Source organism: Limanda limanda, chromosome 10, assembly GCF_963576545.1.
Source record: "Limanda limanda chromosome 10, fLimLim1.1, whole genome shotgun sequence".
NCBI classification, from domain to species: Eukaryota; Metazoa; Chordata; class Actinopteri; order Pleuronectiformes; family Pleuronectidae; genus Limanda; species Limanda limanda.
The window spans coordinates 15,578,581-15,599,763 of NC_083645.1; the positions used below are offsets into that span (position 1 = coordinate 15,578,581).

Here is a 21,183-nt window from a genome sequence, read left to right on the forward strand (position 1 = left end):
GTGTGTGGGAAAGAGAGAGAGAGAGAGAGAGAAAGAGAGAGATAGAGAGAGGGAGCTCCACTGACTCACACAGCGCTCTCTCTCTCTCGTTTTCTTTCACTCCCCCTGTGACTCCTATTGTTCCTCTCTTTCTCTTCGCTTGTAATTTGCTTTTGAAATTATTTTAATAGCTCCTCCATTCTCTTATCATCCTGTCGAACTTGCATGTGCCAGCGGCGGCGATAAAGTGGGTTCTACTCAACAAACACTGGCCTCTGGAGAAGGGGCCTGTACTACCTGCATAATCCAAGCAACCAGTTGCATTCAGGCCTAATGGAATCGCTGGGAATACGTCTGCTGTGTAGCGAGGAGAGACGCAGGAGGGAATGGCTTTTCACGCAGGCATCTTTAATTTTTTTGTCTTTTAAGGCTCCATTATGCTACTCCGAATCCGTTACGGACGGACGAACGGACGGATCGGACGGACACTTTTTTATTTATACTTCTACGTGCTGAAAACAATTCACCGCCAGAACAGTAGGTGGCGCAATGGAAGACCAGCTGGGAGAACCCTACCTCACGAGTGATCAGAAGAAGTCCACGCTGTTTATTTACTTACTCCCCACTTTCCTCACACACAGTGTAGGCTACGATGGCAACTAGATAAAATAAAGTGACACCCAGCGGGTCAAAATGCTGATGACATCGTTTCTTAGCGCAGTGGTTCCCCGGTCTTGTTTCCGAACTGTGTTGCTAATCCCACAGCTTGAAGCTGCTTGAGGCTACATGTAGCTTGAAGCTACACGGAGCTAGCTAGCTTCTCCCCAGCTAGCTTCCCCCCCAGCTTCCACACACAGTCAGCAGGGACTCCCGACACTAACTACTACCCAGTGCTGCTTCTAACCTGACAGGTATTGTAGAAACAGTGTCATAGAAGTGGAATTAAAGTTGTGACAGCGGGTTTTTGCACTGGTACCATCGCAGTTAGCATGGTGGCTAGCCCGCTAGCCTAGCCCGCTAGCGCCGTTTTGAAAGCTCGTTATAACCGTATGTGACCGTGCACACATACCGTCAGTGCTCTAACGAGCCACCGTCAGACGGACAACTCCGCTGGCTTAACACACACGTAACATTAATCGTAGAATCGTAGTTGTGTTTGTGTTTATTGTGATACAGGAAAAGAAGCAGGACGTTTGAGGTCCGAAAATGACGTCGTACGGAAATGACGTCGTACGGAAATGATGTCGTTAGCGGACCAATCACAGCCAAGGGCTGTCCGTATGCTATCCGAAATAAACACGGACAGTTAGAAAAATCAGAGGTGCACGAAAAGCTCTCCGAGGCGCTCGGAGAGGGCGTTCCACGGCGGACAGGGCGGTCCTATCTGTCCGTGTCCGTCAAAACGTAGTAGCATAAAGGAGCCTTTAAGGTTTTTTCTTCTCATGCACACACACTCATGCCTCCGCTCTGTTTACTCTTTAATAATTGAGTGTTTTTCCTGATGGCTGCCTGGATGGCTTTGGAGGTAAATCTATGAGAACTGGCACCAGCTTGATGGGAGTGATGTCAGTGACCCCGATGGGTCACAAGGAGTTATGAATCCATCTCTATTTCTGGTGCAGCCTTTTACTCAGCCTTTCTATCTATTTTCATGTGACCTGTCTGCCCCCCCCGCGCGTGGCTTCTCTTTCCAACTTCCAATTTATCGTCTGGCCTTCAGGCGAACATTCATAAGTCATTATCACTTCTCTTTTCATACCTTTTGTTTCGTTTTCGCCTCCCTTTTCCTTATCGCTCTCATTCTGTCTTTGGCTCTGTCTCAGTTTCCAGAGCCCTTGTTCATATCTTAATCTTTCTTTGTCTCTCTCAGTGCTTTTCTCTCCCGACCGCCCCCCTGCCTGCTGCCTCTTTTTATTCCCTCATCTTTATGTTGCTCCATCTTTTGCTCCATCTTACGTCAGCTCTTTCTACACACCTTTTAGCTCCACCCTGATTTCTCCTTGTGAGTCACAGCAACAATGTCCCGGTTTCGTTCCACATCGTGATAACATATCTTTCTTTATCATTTCTTTGTTCTGTCCTCGTCTCCTGCCTCCTTCATCTGCCTGTCTTTCTCCCGCCCTCCCATTCTAATGCCCATTAATTCTGAGTCTGAATTTCTGAGTGTCACATGCACACACTGAACTTGTTATTGTCTGGGCTCACCTCTCTTGACAGTGTTAAACCCACAGTGTGTTGACTCACCTCCCCTCTTGTTGCCATAACAACAGAATGTCTTCTGATGTTTCTGAGTTGTGGAGAATACCTGCCAACCCTGAGTCTTCTGTGAGGCCATGGCTGATGGCTTAGCTGCCTCTGGGCCCCTGTGTGAACAAGACAGTTGGCAGCGGTAGCTTACTTGCCTTTGGCATTTGAATATAAATTGTTTATATGTGAAGTTTAATTGTAGCCAGCCTAGGTCAAGAGTGTGTTTTTACAATATTTATCATGTCTCGCTAAGATAAGCTGAAGTCATTCCAGGAGAATAAATCAAAAATTGAAAAATGATTTAGGACTCTACCACCCTCTTTTGGATTTACAAAGTAATGACATAATCTCTAATGAACTCAGTCATTTGTTACCCGCAGGAAATCGGTCCATTCAAATTCAAACCGACACGACAAATGGAGAGAATTAAGCCAGCGAGAGCAAATACTTTGTAAAGAAAACTGACCAATGGAGTTCTAAACCAATAAATACATTAGTGTCAACAGAAAAAAAAGACAAATGTGTTCAACTTGATAAAAATGTCCAATTCTGCATCACTCAACCACAAATAGAATTTCTTGGCCTGTTAGGACTGACCGATTATTTATAGAAAAGATAATATGTTCCACTTGATGTTATAAAAGTGCGGACGGTAATTAAAGTCGTGGAAGCAGTCAGTGATATTTATAAAAGCCCAGACTTGTGTTGTGTTGATGATGTTCTCAGAATTAGAAGCTGATCCGATAGGAATACCAGCCTTTATAAAGAATTTATGAAAAATGAGCAAATTCTGGATCAAATCGACGCCTCCTCATTTCCCATTTTTCTCTTCCTGCTGCTTGAGCTTCTGGTGCGTTTCTGCCCATTGAAGCCGACACAGATTATGGGGTGCTCTCAAAAAGACGACAAATTGCTGCAAGCGTGATCGCAGCTGCAGCATCTTCACGTGTCTTCCAACTACACGAGTAGAAAGATGAGATATGTAATCATTTAAATATTTTTCCTGAGTGTAAAACAAAATATACAAACACACACCTGCACACTTATGGAGTTAATGGACAGTTCTTGCAGACACTTGAATGAGGTTCTGAGGTTTAACAACATTAAGCTGTGTGGGATAGTCTACTGATTTCATTACGATTTGAGAACTGATCCAAAATGCAACTTTGTTTCTGTCTGATTTTGTTAACATAAAAAAGAAAATTATAGAATTTATTTCCCCATAATTGGACTGATGAAAAAAACACATCTCTGCAGTAGTTTTAACAACATAAGTAACTTAACATACTTAAGATATCATCACTTTGTATCCCTTTATGTTGCTGCTGTGGAGGTTTCAGATTAAGTCATCCATTCAGATCAAATGAGAAAAATGGAAACGGCACACACACTACGCAGGCCTGCGGGCGGTGTGAGACTCCACCTTGTTGAACTCAACCACTTCCCCTTAATCGCTTGAAGGCAGGAAGAGAGGAGAGACAGAAGAGGAAGAGACGCAAAGGGGATGGGCTTAGTGCTTTCCCTTAAAGTTAGACAAAAGCAGAAGTGAGAAGTCTAGCAAAAAGTGACAGCAAAAGAATCGGAGGAGACTCCAAGAGAGAGAAAGGTAGGAGAGGGGCTGCGTGCAGTCATGGCTCCGTGGACGAGGACCACCACAGAGCGGTACGGTGTAGGTAAGTCATTATCCACCCCCGTGTGTGTGAGACCGTGCGTGTAAGTGCATATACATGCTATTATGGTGTCTGTTGAAGTGTGATGGTAAACTAAAAATAAGTGTAAGAAAAATGGATGCCCATCACTTCCTGCCTGACAGGATGTGAGCAGGTGCTCTTGGCCTCACTGAACTGGAGGATGTACACATCAGATACACCCCCGCCTCTAAAAACGAATTTAAATCCTTAAAATTATATATTCACTACTCAGGTTTTTGTGCTATAAAACAATGTAGAGCTGCAGATAAAATCACAGAAGTACCGACATCCTAAGCTGATGCAGATATGAGTGACGGTCGGCTCCATGTACTGCATGTTACTAACAACATAAATACTTAAGCTTGGAGCTAAATTACTCCTGAATATTAATCTTTCTTTCTAGAAAGATTTGTTTTACCACCTGTAACAAGTAATCTACTGCAAAGTACAACCTCTCAGCAGAGTCGCCATCTGTTATGTGGGTTGAATGTGGTCGAGTTGCTTCCAGATATGCAACAAGAAGTCAGATGTTTAGACTTAGTTCACAGAGGCTCAGAGACCTTTAGCAGACGGTGTTTTGATTTATTAGGCAATAAATTGGACTTAAAGTTTGTATCGTGGAAAACGAGGGGAGGCAGTTGTACCTCTTGTATCTTAATGAATATACTCAGAAGCAACACGGTGCCATGTTTGGTTTATCTTCAGTATCGAAGCTGAACATCTTCCTGGTCTGTGTGAGACTAAAACACAGGAAGTGAGGGAACAAGAAGCGAAGCTTGAGGTTAAAGCTGAACGGCTGAAATCTGCAGAAAGAGCCGGTCGGAACGAAAGTTGAAAGTACAGAATGTTGAGTTTAAATACTTATGTCTGTGTGGATATACTTTATTCTTAATGTTTAGTTCACAAACTTTCAGATTGGGTACATTTAAACCTGTGAGCTATAGTGCAGACCGACAGACAAAAATAGCTTTCTTTTGCAACAATAATGCACTTTGTAATAATGCAGTGTAGAATAGCTGCTGCAAACACCTGCAGCTCTAATACTCAGACAGTAAACCACAGGTCATAACTGACTATTTTTCACATTGCTGCTAAATGATATTAAAAATAAATACAAGATAGGACTGTTGTTAAAGTCTACAACTTGGAACTATGGATGAATTGATAAATGGTTAATAACTTGCAGCTAATTATTAATGTGCATTTGCAATATTTAACACAAGATAAGACTTTATTAATCCTGAAGGAAATTCACGTCAGTATTAAATCTAAAAGCACAAGTGGAAATAAGTAAAGTTTTAAGTGTACTTTAAATTGAATAAAAGCATAAAGTGTGTACAGAGTAAAACACAACTTGTGTCTAATATAAATAACAATAGAAGTGAGAATAAAACAATAGTAAATTCTAAGATAATTATAAATTTGATTAAATGTACTTATTTTCTGTTTGCATGTTCATTTTCAAACAAATAATTCCAGCATTGTACAAAGGAGAGAGGAGTTGTGACTTATAATAATGTCACCAGGAGTTTTTATTTCACTTTAAGATGTCTTCCATTGAAAGAGAGAGTGTCTCCTCTGCTGCCGTAGCTGTGAGTGCTCATCACCACAGTTCAAATGTTTGCTCTCACGCTTCAGCCTGACGCCAACGCCGACTGTTGCCAAGGTTGCCGAAAACTGCAGAACTTCACCGGCAAATCTAATTAGCTTGTGCCAACATTCGTACCATTGGAGTTCTCGGCTCGGTTCACTTTTCCAGCTGTGACCTCCACCAGACTCTGCACGCTTTCTGTTTTTTAGTGAAGTGGAATTTTGTCGGGACTGGAGAGAAGCAGCTTTCTCTGGAGGTGGGAGATGCTGTTCACATCCAGGAAGCCTGTGAAGGTGAAAAAAACCTCAACTAACATCATGGGATTCTCCTGAACAATCTGTCTATGTTAATATATTTTATACATATTGTTACTTTTTGATATTTTGCATCATGTAACATGTCCTAAAACAATTATAGGCAAAGCTATTGTAAAAACTAGAATAGATCTCCTATCTCTGAGAAGGCCCATCATTTGTGTTTGTGCATATTCTTGTGTGCGTGTGTGACAATTCTAAGATGTCATTGTGTCTTTCAGGCTGGTACAGGGGCTACTTGGCGAGGAACAAAACCCAACGGGTAAGAGCTCCGGTAGTTATTCAGATAGGTCAAAGCTATCAGTTAATTCATGTCCTCACACACTTATTCCTCTCTAGGGTGTGTTCCCCGCCAGCTTTGTCCATCTTAAGCAGGTGGTCATTAAAAAACGAGGGTGAGTGGAATAAAAAAAGAAAGAAAAACAGCCTTTCTATGCTTGTTTTTTTGTATTTGTAACATTTTGATTTGTGTGTGTAGAAATGAGGAGGTGGTGATGTTTGCAGAGATGCCCCTGGTGAAGGAGGTGACCACCACACTGAGGGAGTGGGGAAGCATATGGAAGCAGCTCTTTGTGGTAAAAAAAAGCAACAAATGGGCAAAACCGCACTGTGTGTGTGTGTGAGTGAGAGGGATTGAGTGTGTAACACCATACATCTTCCTGGTCAGGTCAATAAAGAGACGCGTGTGAAGCAGGTCCCGAGACTGATGTGGGAACTAATGGAGTGGCGTTCCCAGCTCCTCTCCGGCACTCTGCCCACGGACGAGTTCAAGGAGCTCAAGCAGAAAGTCACTTCCAAGATCGATTACGGCAACAAGTACGTCTGCTCGAAAACAAAATCACAGGTTCACTCGTTTATACAACAACTGTTCAAGCCTGGACGCTCTAACTGCCCTCCCTCCCCTCACCCCTCTGTGCTTCCTGGATTTCCACCTCTGCTTGTTGTCTCTTTCTTCACCTTCCATCAACACCCCCCAACCCTGAACCCCATCCTCTCCTCCCGAACCCCAGGATCTTGGAGCTGGACCAGGTCGTTCGAGATGAGGACGGGAACATCCTGGACCCGGAGAAGGCGAGCGTCATCAGCCTCTTCCGGGCTCACGAGGAGGCAACGGCCAAGATCAATGAACGCATCAAAGAGGAGAAGGTATGGACAGATGCATGAGGGCGGGAGGGTTTGGGTCTCCAGGAGCATAGAGAGGCTCTCGATGGGGAATGTGATGGCAGATGTCGTCGTCATAATTACATTTATTTAATAACTTTGCTGTGGTTTGTCTGCACTAGATTAGGACGTCTCTTAAGAAACAGTTCCCTCCTTTCCATGGGTCCTCTCCCGAAATGTAATTAAGTACGAATAGAATCACATCATTCGTTTTTTTCTTTTTGACTAGAACTTGTAAAAAGTCAGACATAATGAAATGTTCATGGTTAATACATTTTTCTGGCGCCGATCATATAAGAATTCATTTCCTTGCAAATTTCCTAGTTCCACGCAGCTCATTTCACATTTCAACACTGACTGATTAATAAGAAGAGAATCTACTCTATGATTTTCTTACTCCTATATATTTCCTCTCTTAGAAATCCAATAAACTTGATGATGTCTCCACATCCCAGATTAAGGTTAATGTTACACCAGCTGATCAAATTTGTCGGGGATCCTAAAATGAACTTTTTATCTTCTGGCATTTTTATTCTGTTAAATCTCTTGCTCCAACGACGTGACCTCCTGAAATGAATGTCTCCCGCCCGCAGTCCAACATCCAGACGGACCACAGCGGGATCTCAGCACGGATCCAATCTTCCCCCTCCCACAGCCTCTACGTCTTTGTCAGGAACTTCGTGTGTCGCATTGGAGAGGACTCCGAGCTCTTCATGTCCCTCTACGACCCCAACAAACAGAGCATCATCAGGTAGCTCTCCTTGCTCAGCCTGAGGCAGTGAAATTTAAAATGCATTATTTTTGTAATGCTGCTGTTTTCAGATGTGTTATTTCCAGGGTGTATTTACGAACTTAAAGACTCATGTTCGTTTGAAAGTTGAATTTTGAATAATAATCTGATGTAAATGTTAAAGTCTGTCAGATTTCAACCCTTTTTAAACATTTGAGATCAATTTAGCAGAGAAGGTTTTTGAGTCATGAGAAAACGAGCTCCCTTACTATGTTCAAAGTATTTGTTTTGCTAATGTGGATGCGATTGTGCTGATGTGTCTGAACTTCATCAGAGGTAGAAATCATAAAGTAAGCAAACTCTAACTCTCCAAATAAAATAAAAACATAGCGAAAAGTAGAATATCACTCAGTAGAACCCATAGATTCACTAGATTTGAATTCTTAGTTGGAACCAGACAAAATTTCACACATAAAAATATCAGATTTTTCATCAATATCCATGAGATGATCTGTGGGAAATCAAGGGAAATGTTGAAAAACACCCCATCTATAGAAAATTATAACAATTCGAAAAAAATAATTGAAAATCCTGGCTCCACCACCTCATCTGGATCCGCACCACCTTCCTGACCCATAGCACACAGATGAAAGCATAACCTACTTGGGAGAGGTCATTCTTATATTCTTTCTTTATATTCCGAAACAAATGATCTGAAACAAATGAAAATAACTTTGAATTTAAGTTTTATGTCATCTCCATCCCTCTGTGCCTGGAGAATGCATACACACACACACACACACACACACACACACACACACACACACACACACACACACACACACACACACACACACACACACACTGACACACACGCATTCTCCCTCCCACAGACACACAGCCTCCTCCGTTCTTCTCTATTTCCTTGTGTGTATATCCCTCTCCCTCTGTTCTCGTCCTCTTTTTTTTCACTATTGTCGAACCCCGCTAAGTCAGAACAATGCTCCGCCAGAAATAAGAATACATAAAACACAAATTATAGGGCAGCACATACTGACTGGCAGCACTATGTGGAGTTTGACAGGGCTGATGCTAAGGCCTGTCACTCACTGTCTCTCTGGGTATATCAGTGACTCTTGCCACAGCAGCTGGGAGTTTTAAGATAGACCCGGAATTTTTTTCAGTGTATATCCATCTTCCATTCCATCGCCATTTGTCCTGATTTCCGATGATCTTCCAAACAAGAGCATATAGAGTAAAAAAACTAAAAACTGAACTGAATCACATCAGATTGGTGAATATTACCCATGATCCCCGGCTTCCTGATATTCTGAAAGGAATGGAAGTGGCACCAATCTCTCTTTTCAAAGTCAACGTCAATCAAACTTATTTTGAAGTTGCTATTTTAAAGAGAGAAAAAGTTGCATAGTGTCTCTTTAACACCTGGGAGCTGCCCAGTATAACCACAGCCATTTTCTGCTTTTACCAACCATGACCTTTTCTGCTTTTTTAACCTGTTGTTGCTGCCACTGTCTCCAAAAAACTTTATTCTACACCCCCTTTTTTGTTTCTGCAGATTGTAGGGTTTCATTACTATTGTCAGTTTTGATTTGCCTCCCTCTCTGTTCCCACACACGCTGATACATGCTCGTCAGAGATGAATGTCAGAAAAAGTGCTATTGATAATAGTAGGGATGTATTTTCAGCACTTGAATGTAAATTATTAGGCAGAAGCTCTGGGTATCATTACCAGATCCACTTCTGTCAGAGCAGAACTGAAATTAAGGAAAGAGAACGAGTCACGACGGTAAACCTCACACAGTTTGCTCAGTCGAGCTGCCGCGTGATTCTCCTCTACATATTAACACGAGATGAGGGAGGTGAAGAGTCCAGCTTTATCTGAACCAAACACTCACTCCCCCTGGACACCGAATACTGTTTCTATCTTGTTTTGAGTATTTACAAGTATTTACATTCTAAATACTAAAAAACAGAATTCACTTTGGTGGGTCTGCAGAATTTTAATAAGACGTGTTGTGATGTGATGTATTAACTTTTGAACATCCTTTGTGCAGTGAGAACTACATGGTGCGCTGGAGCAGCGAAGGATTCCCCAAAGAGATCGACATGCTCAACAACCTGAAAGTTGTCTTTACAGTAAGTGACCACTGGAGTGCACTGTCACACTGTTTTGTTTTTAAGACGCACAAACAGAACACTGTATGCATCCTTCTCTCTTCTTCCTCTCACCCCCTCCTCTCCTAATCGTGTGTACCCAACTCCACTCTCCCACTTCCTTTCCTTCTCTTGTTTTCTTTTCTCTCTCTCACTCTCTTTTTCTCCTTGGTATCTTTGTCTTCCAGGACCTGGGAAACAAGGATCTGAGCAAAGAGAAGATTTATCTGATTTGTCAGATAGTGCGAGTGGGCACGATGGACCTGAAAGAGAAAAAAAACAGCAAGTGCACTCATGGTCTGAGGCGGGCGTTTGGGGTGGCAGGTACTTGAACTGGAGCCAATGTAATTAGCTTTTTGCTCAAAAGTGCATCTAAATTTCTAGTTTGAGCAGTAAAGTGATGCACAGTATTTATAATAGTTATCAGGCTTCACTGTGATAAGCTGCTGTGTATCTAATGATAGAGAGAGGCTGATTCGTCTCACTGCATCACAATGTTTACACCAGTTTATCCAACAGTAGCGTCCTTTAGCGGCCTCTTTAGTCTCTTTTACTCTTGTTCCCCAAAGGTCAGAGTCAATTTGTCCGATTTATGAGCTGTTGCTGCTGCAGCTGCAGGTTTGATCACATATATTAAAGCAACACTCTCTAACTGTTACTGAGCATCAGAGCCCTCTGCAGCCACTTGGGGTGATTAGTTTTACGAAGTTAATGGAGATAATGTAGAGAATCAAACCCTATCAATGTGTTGAGTGTGGCTCTGAACTCATGATCCCTGACTTCCTGAACCAGAGGAGCTGCAGTAACATACCTTGGTCAGAACTCTTCATATTTGCAATATTTCTATTGTGAATATTGGAAACAAATGCTGATTCTCTTGAGCTGCTTTCAGACATACACTGAAATCTGCAGGTATTTCCCTCGAGAGTTATCTCCAGACTTTCTCCGCCTGGCCTGTCCGTAGAGGGTTCAGGGGAATTTGATGTGAGAACACAGCGGATGATCTGTATGTTTTCAAGGAAATCATGTGAACCATCAAACTCATATTTAAGCTGCTATTTTGAGGTAAAACAAGTTGCAGGTTGTTGCTTTAACACCTGGGAGCTGCCCGTCAAAACCACAGTCTTGTGACCGACCTGCCCTTCAGTGTCTCAAAAACAGTTTATTCTAAACCCTCGTGAAATCTCCGAGCCTGTCAGTGTTGACTGATCACAAGATACCGTACAGACATTTCTATGGATTTTTCTCATCACAGACACATTTGTTTTCCCTTCTCTGCAGTGATGGACATCAGCGACATCATCAAGGGGAAGGTTGAATGTGATGAAGAGAAGCAGTACTTCATCCCCTTCTTCCCGTACGTCCTATTTACCCTCCTCTATTACGCCACCTCTTCTCCATGTTCCTGTGGCCTGCGAGTGGCAAAGTGTCATCATGAGCCCGATTTAGAGATTAAATGTTTTCCTCTGCGCTTCAACTGTGTTTTGTGTGTTTTTGTTTGGCTTAAGGGTTGTCGCTGAGAACGACTTTCTTCACACCTTGCTGAACAAAGTGACTGCATCACGAGGAGACAGCGGCGGCCAAGGTAGCGTACCGCACTTACAGGCTGGGCTCTACGTTTCCTTTTACGTGTGTGTATGTGTTTGAGATTGTGTGTGTTTGAGTGTGTGTGTGTGTGTGTGTTTGAGTGTGTGTGTGTTTGGGTGTGTGTGTGTGAGCCATGTGACCGCTCTGCCAATTCTAGCGGCCCTGTTCTGGCTGAAGGTTCCCACTGGACTGTGCACGCTGCAGCCATTTGTGATCAGATAAAATGGCCATTTCTCGCTATATCCTCTCCTCCTCTCTCTGCTGCGGGTGTGAGAAGGAAGCACATTATCCTGATGGATAGCGTGCGCCCTTGAGCTCAGCGTTTTCATATTACTTACCCTTTATTTCTCCTTCTTCATCACCAGCCTCTAGTCCTTCTGCCCACTTCCTCATGTTTATAGCCGACTTTGACAGCCCCTGTGGTTGACACCGGCCCGTTCCACATGAACTGAACCCAAATGCAGGACTGCACTGTCCTATCGCTCAGTTCTTTAACCCTCGGCTCTCTCCTGAAGGCCCGGGGAACAAGCCAGATATGAAAGGATCACTCGGACCAACAGATAGGGAGGGCGAACCCGAGGCCATCAGATGTCTGGTCTTAACATTACTCACCCTTAATCTCTCCTCCCTCTCACTTTGAGTGGCTTACACACAGTAACACACATTCACACTTTTCCCTGGAGGGATGTGTTTAAGCCTTGACAATGTGGGTTTGTGACTTAGTCTAGATTTTACCAACTGTTTTCCTGAAATGGCTCTCCCCCTTTCTTTGCTTTCAATTTCTGTCAATTTACATATTTAATACTATTATTTACAGGTTGAGATAAACACAAAGTGGATCTCCCTGGAGTTTTTGTGGGTCATGAAAACATGTGAAGATTTTCTAAATCAGTCTGTATTAAGTCTCTGAAATTCTTTGGTCATTAATTTGTTTTTCTGTTGGATTTACTTAACTGCAGAGGGAAATGGAAACATACTTATGTATTGCTCATTTGAAACAGCCTGGAGTGGCACTTCCACCCTTGAATATTTAGTACTATAAAGTTGTGGGAAGTATAAAATAAGATAAGATAAGATAAAACTTTATGGATCCACACACCGGGGGGATTTAGTTGTTACAGCAGCAGGCAAGTCAGAATTAGGGGAGACAGGATATGTTCTACACATATCCTGTGTTTACATGAGTTGTTTTGTGTGATCAGCTTTGGTCACTAATGGATTTGACAGTATTATATTTAAATCTGTTTACAGTGATTTAAACAAATCCTGAATAATTAATGAATGAGGAGAAACTCTTATTTAATAGTTTATAGGTCAGTCAATGTCAAGCTTTGTTAATATGGAAAAGGTTCTTTCCTGAGAGTGAATATTTAGTAATGTCTAGTAGGCCCACTATAACACTTAGCTATGTTTCACATGTTTTACTAATTTAATTTAATTCTTCAGATATGATCAAGTATGTAACCTTAAACTAGCTTTTAATATAAAAAGTTATATGTCTGCATGTAGGGTTTGCTATCTATCTTTTTTTTTTTACAGATTTTGGGATCTTGATATAAAAAAAACTGAATCAGACACATATACTTTGCTGCTTTCTGTGAGTGTGTGAATCTGGCGCAGCTTGTTTGGATTTAAGGCGACAGTTGGTCCTCAGCGAATGAACAGACTTCCTTCTTTTCTAACTCCCCCCCCCCCCCCTGCAGGTCTGTGGGTCACCATGAAGGCTCTGGTCGGGGACATAGTTCAGACCCGGAAAGAGTACCCCCACCTGGTGGACCGCAGCACCATGGTGGCCCGCAAGCTGGGCTTCCCGGAGATCATCATGCCGGGTGACGTTCGCAACGACATCTACCTCACCCTGCAGGGCGGCGACTTCGACAAGTACAACAAGACGTCGCAGAAAAACGTGGAGGTCATCATGTTGGTCTGTGATGAGGACGGCAAGGTCATTCAGGTGAGCTGCATGGAGGGATGAGGTCGGGGAGGGGTGTTGGTGGATTTGAACAGGACTGTAATTTGTGTGAACGGGGATTGGTTTGTGTGTGTGTGTGTTGTGTTTGAGGGGGGAGTTTGCAGGTCTGAAAGTGTGTGTGTGTGTGTTTGTGTGTATGTGTACCGTGTTTTCTGTGTTTCAAAGATTGAGGTGGTATGGGCCAGTGAGCAAGCACAACACTGATCAAACACTCACTCACCCTCTGTAGTCAGGGGCACATAGACGTGGCTTTATCCCAGAACGAAAATCCATTTTAGGCATAAATCCACCCACATACACACACACAAATACTCACACACACACATATACAAACATAAACATAAAATCCCTCAGCTCAATATAAACATATTTTTCTCTCCCCCCCCCCCTCTCTCTCGTAGAACTCCATCTGTCTGGGAGCAGGGGATAAGGCGGTCAGTGAGTACAAATCCGTCATCTACTACCAAATCAAACAGCCCCGGTGGATGGAGACGTTTAAGGTGCGTGCCGGTATCTGTTTAAGACGCTTTTTCAATTTCTTCCGAAGATGTCTGGTTGCTGTTGCATTTGCGATTCCTCATTTCAACCCCAGAACCTCATTGTTTACCTTCGAAATATTTCGGATTCAGTTGTTTAATGCTGTATAATAACACAAGACGTCCTCCAGGTGGCAGTCCCTCTGGAAGAAATGCACAGAATTCATTTGCGCTTCATGTTCAGACACCGCTCTTCACTGGAGTGTGAGTATCAGCGCCCGTCTCCTCTCTCCATACGTGCACGCTCGTCACATCTCTCCTACAATCCCAGAGTTTATATAATGTGACTCTTTAAGAAAACGAATGATTGGAGGCAATTTTGGAAATTGACCCCCGGCGTCATTACGCACCCCTGACCTGTTCTTTCTTCCTGCCATGCCGCAATTCTCCTCCCTCCCTCCCCACTTCTTCTATTATTCCCCTGATGTGTTTCTCCCCCTGACCCGCTCCCCTCGGTTCCGTTCACACGTCCGTCTTCTTGCCGTTTCAGCCAAGGACAGGAGTGAGAAGAACTTTGCCATGGCCTTCGTGCGTCTGATGAAAGATGATGGGACGGTTCTGCAGGATGGAATGCATGACCTTGTCGTGTTCAAGGTCAGAAACAGAACTTTTGCATTAAGAAAAACAAAAAAAAACCCAACTTAAAGTGTTTTCTGTGTCCTCTCCAAAGATAAAAAATGTACTCAAATAAATGGTGAATTAGATATTTAAATCGTAAACCAGATTTTTTAAAAAGGTGGATGTGCAACTACTTAACTGACCGAATAGCAGATTAATGTGCAGAGCTTTCAGACTTATACAGATGAGATGGCAGATACAGATAACAATACATAGTGATTCTTTCATGATGAAAAAAGGTCAGAGCTCGTTAACCAACAGGTTTCGGACGGAACAGCCCAACTACAACGAACCTGGAACATTTATTTTTAAAAGGTCAACCAAAAAAAGAGTGAAGTGGATTGTAGTGTTTGCAGATCACTGAATCATGCTTGGTTGTTTGCATAAAACACGGTTACACAAAAGAGGAAGATAACAAAAGTTAATACCAGGGAAAGAATTTCTACACATCTGTTGCATCAACGCAGACCTGCACATATAGTGAGTCCCCTGGATGGAAGATTATGGCCGCCCAGACGGACAGAGCGAACCCAAATAGATTTCCTGCCAGATGAGCCAGAGCCTCAGATTGAATCCCTTATTGATTAAATGCCAAACGCAATGAAGATTAATTACTCGTGATTCACTCACAGACCCTCGGTGCCCTCTCTCGATTATCTCTCGTTATCCCTGCGTTCCTCCCGATCTCCGTGCCACTCATGGCTTCAATCTTGATGCCACAGCTTTTCCAACTAGTCGCTCTTTATTACATAGTGGTGTGGCATTAAAAAGGGCGAGTCTTTGATTAATAATAATATCTTTGTTTATTTGAAAGCTTCTCAAAACAGAGCTACGTAGAGCTTTTAAAAAATGCTTGAAAACAACATGAAAATTACAGTCATGAAAGAATAAAATAAAACTAAAAATGTGACAGAAAGCCTTTAATGTAATAAAAACTACAATTGGTAAAAATCCAGGAATCTGGTACAATAAAAGTACGTTTTTAAGCTTTGATTTGAAAAAAGCTACTGAGTCAAACTGCCGTATTATTTTAAGCAGGGAGCTCCGTCAACCTTAATCTTCAGCTGAGAATCTCGAACAATTAAAAGGCCCATGCCAGAGGATATCAATGTGTAAAATGATAAAAGTCTAAACTGTCCTTAGATCATTGGAGCCCGGTAGAGAGTGTTCCAATGTAGGCAGAACCGTTATCCTAGGACTTAGGACCAGGGGGAAATCAATCTTTCACCTAAAGATGGTTAATGTATTTCTGGATAAATGTAGAAAACTTCAAATATGATCAAGCTGTTAAATTAAAACTTAAGTTAAGATGCGGGAGGTAGATATCTTCTTTTGCCTACTTTCATTTTGGTTGACTATATTTTCCACTGGTTTTTTATTCAGATCTGTGTATCAGAGAAGAAAAATGCTGAGCCAATAAATGGTGTTTTTGTTTTAGGCGTTATTTTTCAAACCCACTCTGACTCTACTGTTTTCAAAGTTATGAGTTTACAAACCAAAGCTGAGTGGAAGTAGATAAGGCGCTGTGATCACATAGTGTTATGACAGTGGAAATGGTGGCTTCAAATCGCCTAATAAATCACTGCCAGCCTGGAAAACCATAGTGTCTCTCTGCTCCCACATCTGCATTTTAAACACAGGAAATAAAGTTCTTGTCCAGAGGTGCTGCTGCGCCACACAAACATCTGCGTTGTTGTCTCGTCATTGTCGGTTTAAAAAGATGACATTGTCCCTGCAGGGCGACAGCAAGCGCATGGAGGATGTGAACTCCTACCTGTCGTTGCCTTCGACGCGCCACCAGCACGCCGACCTCCACAAGGGGTCGGGGCTGAACCGCAGCTCCAGCAACGTGTCCGGGAGCGGGGGGGGCCTGTCGGTCAGCTCCAGGGACAGCTTCACCATCTCCACCCTGGTCTGCTCCACCAAACTCACCCAGAATGGTAGGTGTGCGTGCCGGGCAGGTGTAACACAATCATATGACACCTTTATTGATGATGAGTTGACCCTCATAGACGCGGCAGGGCAAAGCATTTTAATTCAGAAACACACACACACACACACCTCTACACAAAGATGTTAAGGAAAGTCAGCGCAGGAGTTATGAGGAGGAGCGTGTTTGAAATTAAATCTGACACGTCAAAACATTAATTAACATCTTCTTTCTATAACGTAATAAGGCCAAGCAAAGACAATGAATCATCAGTTAGCTGTGACATTGGTGGAGGACAAATGCACTGCTCATCTGCAAGCTGGAAAACTCTCTGCTCCAGCGTTTAACTGCAGTCTCTTCATGGCCTAAATGTGTGGGAGTTTCGGGTTTTACTTTGGAAAATCAAGAAAATTGGGAAAAGCAAGGGATATTTTTTGTCCTTGTGGTAAGAGAAACTGCCCCACAGGAAATACTGGCTTAAAAACCTTTGGGAATTTCTATTCATTCATTTAACCATTATTTTAACTCAGGCTAGTACGTTACGGTATTAAAGATTAAAGAAAATAAACAAAACATTTCAAGACACCAAGAAAACACAGATAAAAAATAGTGAAATAGTAAATAGAAAGAGCAGAAGTTAAAGCCTTAGGAATAAATACAGCACAGAAAACTAAATGTAATCAAGTGAATCAACTAAAACAAGGTTAGATAAGGTGAGTTTAAAGAATTTAAGTGCCTTAGGAAACAATAAGTGTAGTTTTAGATTGTTCTGTTTGTTATTCCATGTTGCAGGTGCATTATGAGAATCTGCATTTACCGAGCTCAGTTGGCAGTTAATTACAAAAAACACAGACGAGACAGAGACTCAAATGCTATGAAGAATATACTAATATATTCAACTAACTATTTTTGGATATTTGTAGCGAAAGAGATTCAGTCTTATAAAACCCTGGAGTGGATCCAGAAATATTTAAAATGTCAGTCAAGCATAAACAAACCCAAGCTGAGGCAGTTATGGAGACACAGACTAAAGTGAGGAAGCCCTGAGGTGCTATCGCTTAGTCACGTCGAGAGCAGCACGGCAAAACCTCACAGCCAAATCTGCTAATGACATTCATGTCCCGGTGCTTTTATTTACATGAACTCACTGTCGGGGCCTCACCAGGGCGTCTTAGCGCCCAGCAGTATGGCACTCAGCTGCACAGAGAGAAAGAAGAAACAAGTTCACTGAACAATGAGAGTGAAAGAATAAGAACAAATGAACCACAAGGTCAAACAAAGCAAAATAAGCAAAACAAAGTAATGACAAAGCGGCAGCAGGTGAACCTACAAGGATAAAACAATGATCCCTGTGCTGCATAAAAACACAGTTTGATCTTGAGACCCTGCTCAGCCCCTCTGGAGAAGAACTTTGACCCGAGGGCCAGTCGGGCATGGGCAGGGTTCAGCTCTAGGTTAGAACAGAGGCAGTAAACTAAGCAGGGAGTTTAAAATGCTTGCTTGTGGATGTAAAGTGACGACATTAACTAAATGCACTGCGTTTACAAAGCACTTCTCTCGTCTTAACGACCACGCAAAGCACTTCACAATCACCCACTTACACACATTCACACGGAGGTTCTGTGTGCAGCGCTTTTCATTCACAATCTGACAACACAGCCCTGGTGAGTGTCTTGCCCAAAGACACTTTGGCATGCAGACTGGAGGAACTGGGAATTTAACCACCGACGTTATGCTTAGTGGACGACCCAGTCTATATATAACCAAAGTAGCCCCTGTATGAGACAAATTGCTAAAAAAGGGTTGAAAAGGGAGGTGAGGGCAGATAAGGGCATCGGAGACATCCAGGTGAGTCAACAATATGCTAATGAGGTCACTGTTGCATAAACCGTGTGTGTGTGTGTGTGTGTGTGTGTGTGTGTGTGTGTGTGTGTGTGTGTGTGTTTCAGATATGATTTATTTGCCTAATGGGGACAACTTAAGGGTGGATTAAGTTAAGGTTAGGTTTAAGTGGCAAGTCGTAACTATGGCTAATGTCAGAATGTCTCCAGGAAATCAATGTAAGTGAATTTAATGTCCTCTGAAGGGGAAGTGTGTGTGTGTGTGTGTGTTTGTGTGTGTGCTACTGTCAGAAGAGAGTGAGCAGAGGATGGGAGGGAACAGTGTTTTATTAGTGGGGAGTGTCGTCATTTTGTCCTACACACTCTGGCAGGCAGCCACTCACTCACACACACACTGAAGAGCGCATCCACGTCGACAAATGCAAACACGCACATACACTCCGAACACCGAGGTGCATCAGACACAGGTGCAGTGCAACAGCTGCTAGTGAGCAAGCCAGTCCATCACCATAATGAACATTATCCGGCATTATTAATCACCTGAACCCCACACACACACACACACACGCACACGCACACGCACAATGCTACCCATCAGATGCATGGTTTGGCTTACAAAGTCACAAATGATTGGACAGGGAAAGCAGCCAGCTTCGATCGGGCAGCTCTACAGAGACATGGAAATCTGGCCGAGTCAAACTGTAGCAGAATTAATGACAGAAACTCCCATGATCCCACGCTTTTCCACGACATCATCAAACCCGGGGGTTACATTATTGTATCGATTGAGAGACCCCTAGTGGCCTAACTTAGATTTAATTAAATCTAACACTTTAATGAAGACCTAGACTTCTCATGATGTAAACAATGCCTTGTTTGGAATAATCAAGTAATTGTTTAGGGCACAAAATCCTCCAAAACTTTTCCAGAATCCATTGGATAAATGGATGTGTGTACTGACCGTTCGGGTTTAGACAGATGAATTAAAAAACCTTGTCTCTGACTGTCTCCCCTCCAGTTGGCCTGCTGGGGCTGCTCAAGTGGAGGACTCGACCTGAACTCCTCCGAGAAAATCTGGAGCAACTCAAAATCATCGATGGAGAGGAGGTGGTCAAGGTCGGTGTGCGTTCGAATACAAGTGTGTCTCTCCGGGTGTAGACGGGTGTGTGTGCGTTCTCACTGGACCTCTCCTTTGTCTTGTTTTATACGTGTGCATAGTTTCTGCAAGACACTCTGGACGCCTTGTTCAACATCATGATGGAGCACTCTCAGACAGACGACTACGACATCCTCGTGTTTGATGCCTTGGTAAGTGTGTTAGTGTGTGTGTGTGTGTGTTTAGCCTTGTTTGTATTCCTTTATCAACAGATGCAGCACATTTTTTGACAGGCTGTCTCTAGGTGCATCTAGTCTTGACATCTCTGTGTCTACCTGTCCACCTGCTTCCAAATAAACACGTCTATCAGATGATTGTACACGAATTCCCGTCGGCCTTGTAAAAGTCTCCTGCTCTGTAAGCATGTAACCCTCCCTGCGTTTCTTCTGTGTGTCTCTCTTTTCCCTGCCAGATATACATCATCGGTCTGATTGCCGACAGAAAGTTCCAGCACTTCAACACGGTGTTGGAGGCCTACATCAAGCAGCACTTTAGCGCCACGCTCGCCTACAAGTAGGTTACATCCTGGTTTCCGAAACCACTTCCCTATTTCTCTTCATCTAAATAACGCCATAAACAGCACATCTTCACTTAACACTGAGGAGAGGTTTCAAATGTTTTAAGTGCTTTGACACATAAAGAACCCAAACAAGTAATTAAACCTGCAAAAAAGCAAAATGCAACAAAGGAATTATGATCAGAGTCTAAAACAAGACTTAAAAAGCACAGTTTGATCTTTAAAGTAAATTAAAAAAGCAAATCTTAATGTCTTGAGATAAAACAAAACAAACCACAGCTCCTTTTTGAATCTGAATGAGACTTTACGATCAATTAAACTCACTGATCATGTCCAGTTATTTCATGTGTAAATCATTTTACCGTGGGATTCATCAAACACCAACCAATTGTAAATAGAAATGTATGTAGATCCCATGTCTGGAAAGTGAAGCTCGTGTAGAAGTGCCCGCATTCTCTCAAATAACCAGCAGAGGGTGACTCCACTGGTTGCAACAAGAAAATTACCCAACTTTTTACTCGATTTTTAAACATCAATAAATAATGTTGGAGTTTATGGTCTCGAGGGCTAGTTTCAAGTCTTCTTCAGTACAGCATTAAGTTCATTTTGAGTAAATTGGACAATAAAGCTCGGTATGCACTACCGTCCAGTGGGTGAGGGTCTGTAATACCATGGGCAGTATTAAACCGCATGTTAACAAACATACACAACTGTACTATTGGCTGTTTCAGGCCATTAGCTGCTTTCACAGTTTTTCTTGTTTGCATTTTTAAGAAATTCTCCCATCTATTATAGATTGAACTCCCTGGATTGTACTCTCCATATTGCCTATCCAAAGAAAAGTACACTATAGGAAAACAATTCATGAATAGCTCTGGTGTTGGAATCAAACACATAATCCTTTCAGGTGTGCCACACAACTATTGCATATCAAACGTCAAGTAACTGATTACTGCGCTGTATCCAGATGCCACTGGAGGTCAGCGTGTGTGTCACATTTGCACCAGTCGAGTGAAAAGGATTAGAGAGTGTGTGTGTTTTTACTGTAACTCCCAGATAGCCGGAGCTTTAACCCTGGCTCCCGGTGGAATAACAGCTGAAGCATTCATGCATGGCCCTCATACACTTCTGGCTTCTC

General features: G+C 42.7%; 1 protein-coding gene across 1 annotated transcript in view; it reads left to right on the plus strand.

The window, feature by feature from the left end:
- Nucleotides 1-588: 588 nt before the first annotated feature.
- Nucleotides 589-21,183, plus strand: part of LOC133011544 (dedicator of cytokinesis protein 2) — a 111,710-nt gene continuing 91,115 nt past the window's right edge. Inside the window, exons 1-20 of the mRNA XM_061079287.1 lie at nucleotides 589-3,899; nucleotides 5,718-5,801; nucleotides 6,044-6,084; nucleotides 6,162-6,217; nucleotides 6,301-6,397; nucleotides 6,490-6,638; nucleotides 6,833-6,968; nucleotides 7,577-7,734; nucleotides 9,789-9,870; nucleotides 10,077-10,212; nucleotides 11,170-11,245; nucleotides 11,397-11,473; nucleotides 13,179-13,429; nucleotides 13,849-13,947; nucleotides 14,115-14,187; nucleotides 14,474-14,577; nucleotides 16,340-16,541; nucleotides 19,391-19,488; nucleotides 19,591-19,680; nucleotides 19,941-20,041. Coding sequence (XP_060935270.1) covers nucleotides 3,857-3,899; nucleotides 5,718-5,801; nucleotides 6,044-6,084; nucleotides 6,162-6,217; nucleotides 6,301-6,397; nucleotides 6,490-6,638; nucleotides 6,833-6,968; nucleotides 7,577-7,734; nucleotides 9,789-9,870; nucleotides 10,077-10,212; nucleotides 11,170-11,245; nucleotides 11,397-11,473; nucleotides 13,179-13,429; nucleotides 13,849-13,947; nucleotides 14,115-14,187; nucleotides 14,474-14,577; nucleotides 16,340-16,541; nucleotides 19,391-19,488; nucleotides 19,591-19,680; nucleotides 19,941-20,041 — 2,153 coding nt within the window. The 5' untranslated portion in view covers nucleotides 589-3,856. The remainder of the gene's footprint in view (nucleotides 3,900-5,717; nucleotides 5,802-6,043; nucleotides 6,085-6,161; nucleotides 6,218-6,300; nucleotides 6,398-6,489; nucleotides 6,639-6,832; nucleotides 6,969-7,576; nucleotides 7,735-9,788; nucleotides 9,871-10,076; nucleotides 10,213-11,169; nucleotides 11,246-11,396; nucleotides 11,474-13,178; nucleotides 13,430-13,848; nucleotides 13,948-14,114; nucleotides 14,188-14,473; nucleotides 14,578-16,339; nucleotides 16,542-19,390; nucleotides 19,489-19,590; nucleotides 19,681-19,940; nucleotides 20,042-21,183) is intronic.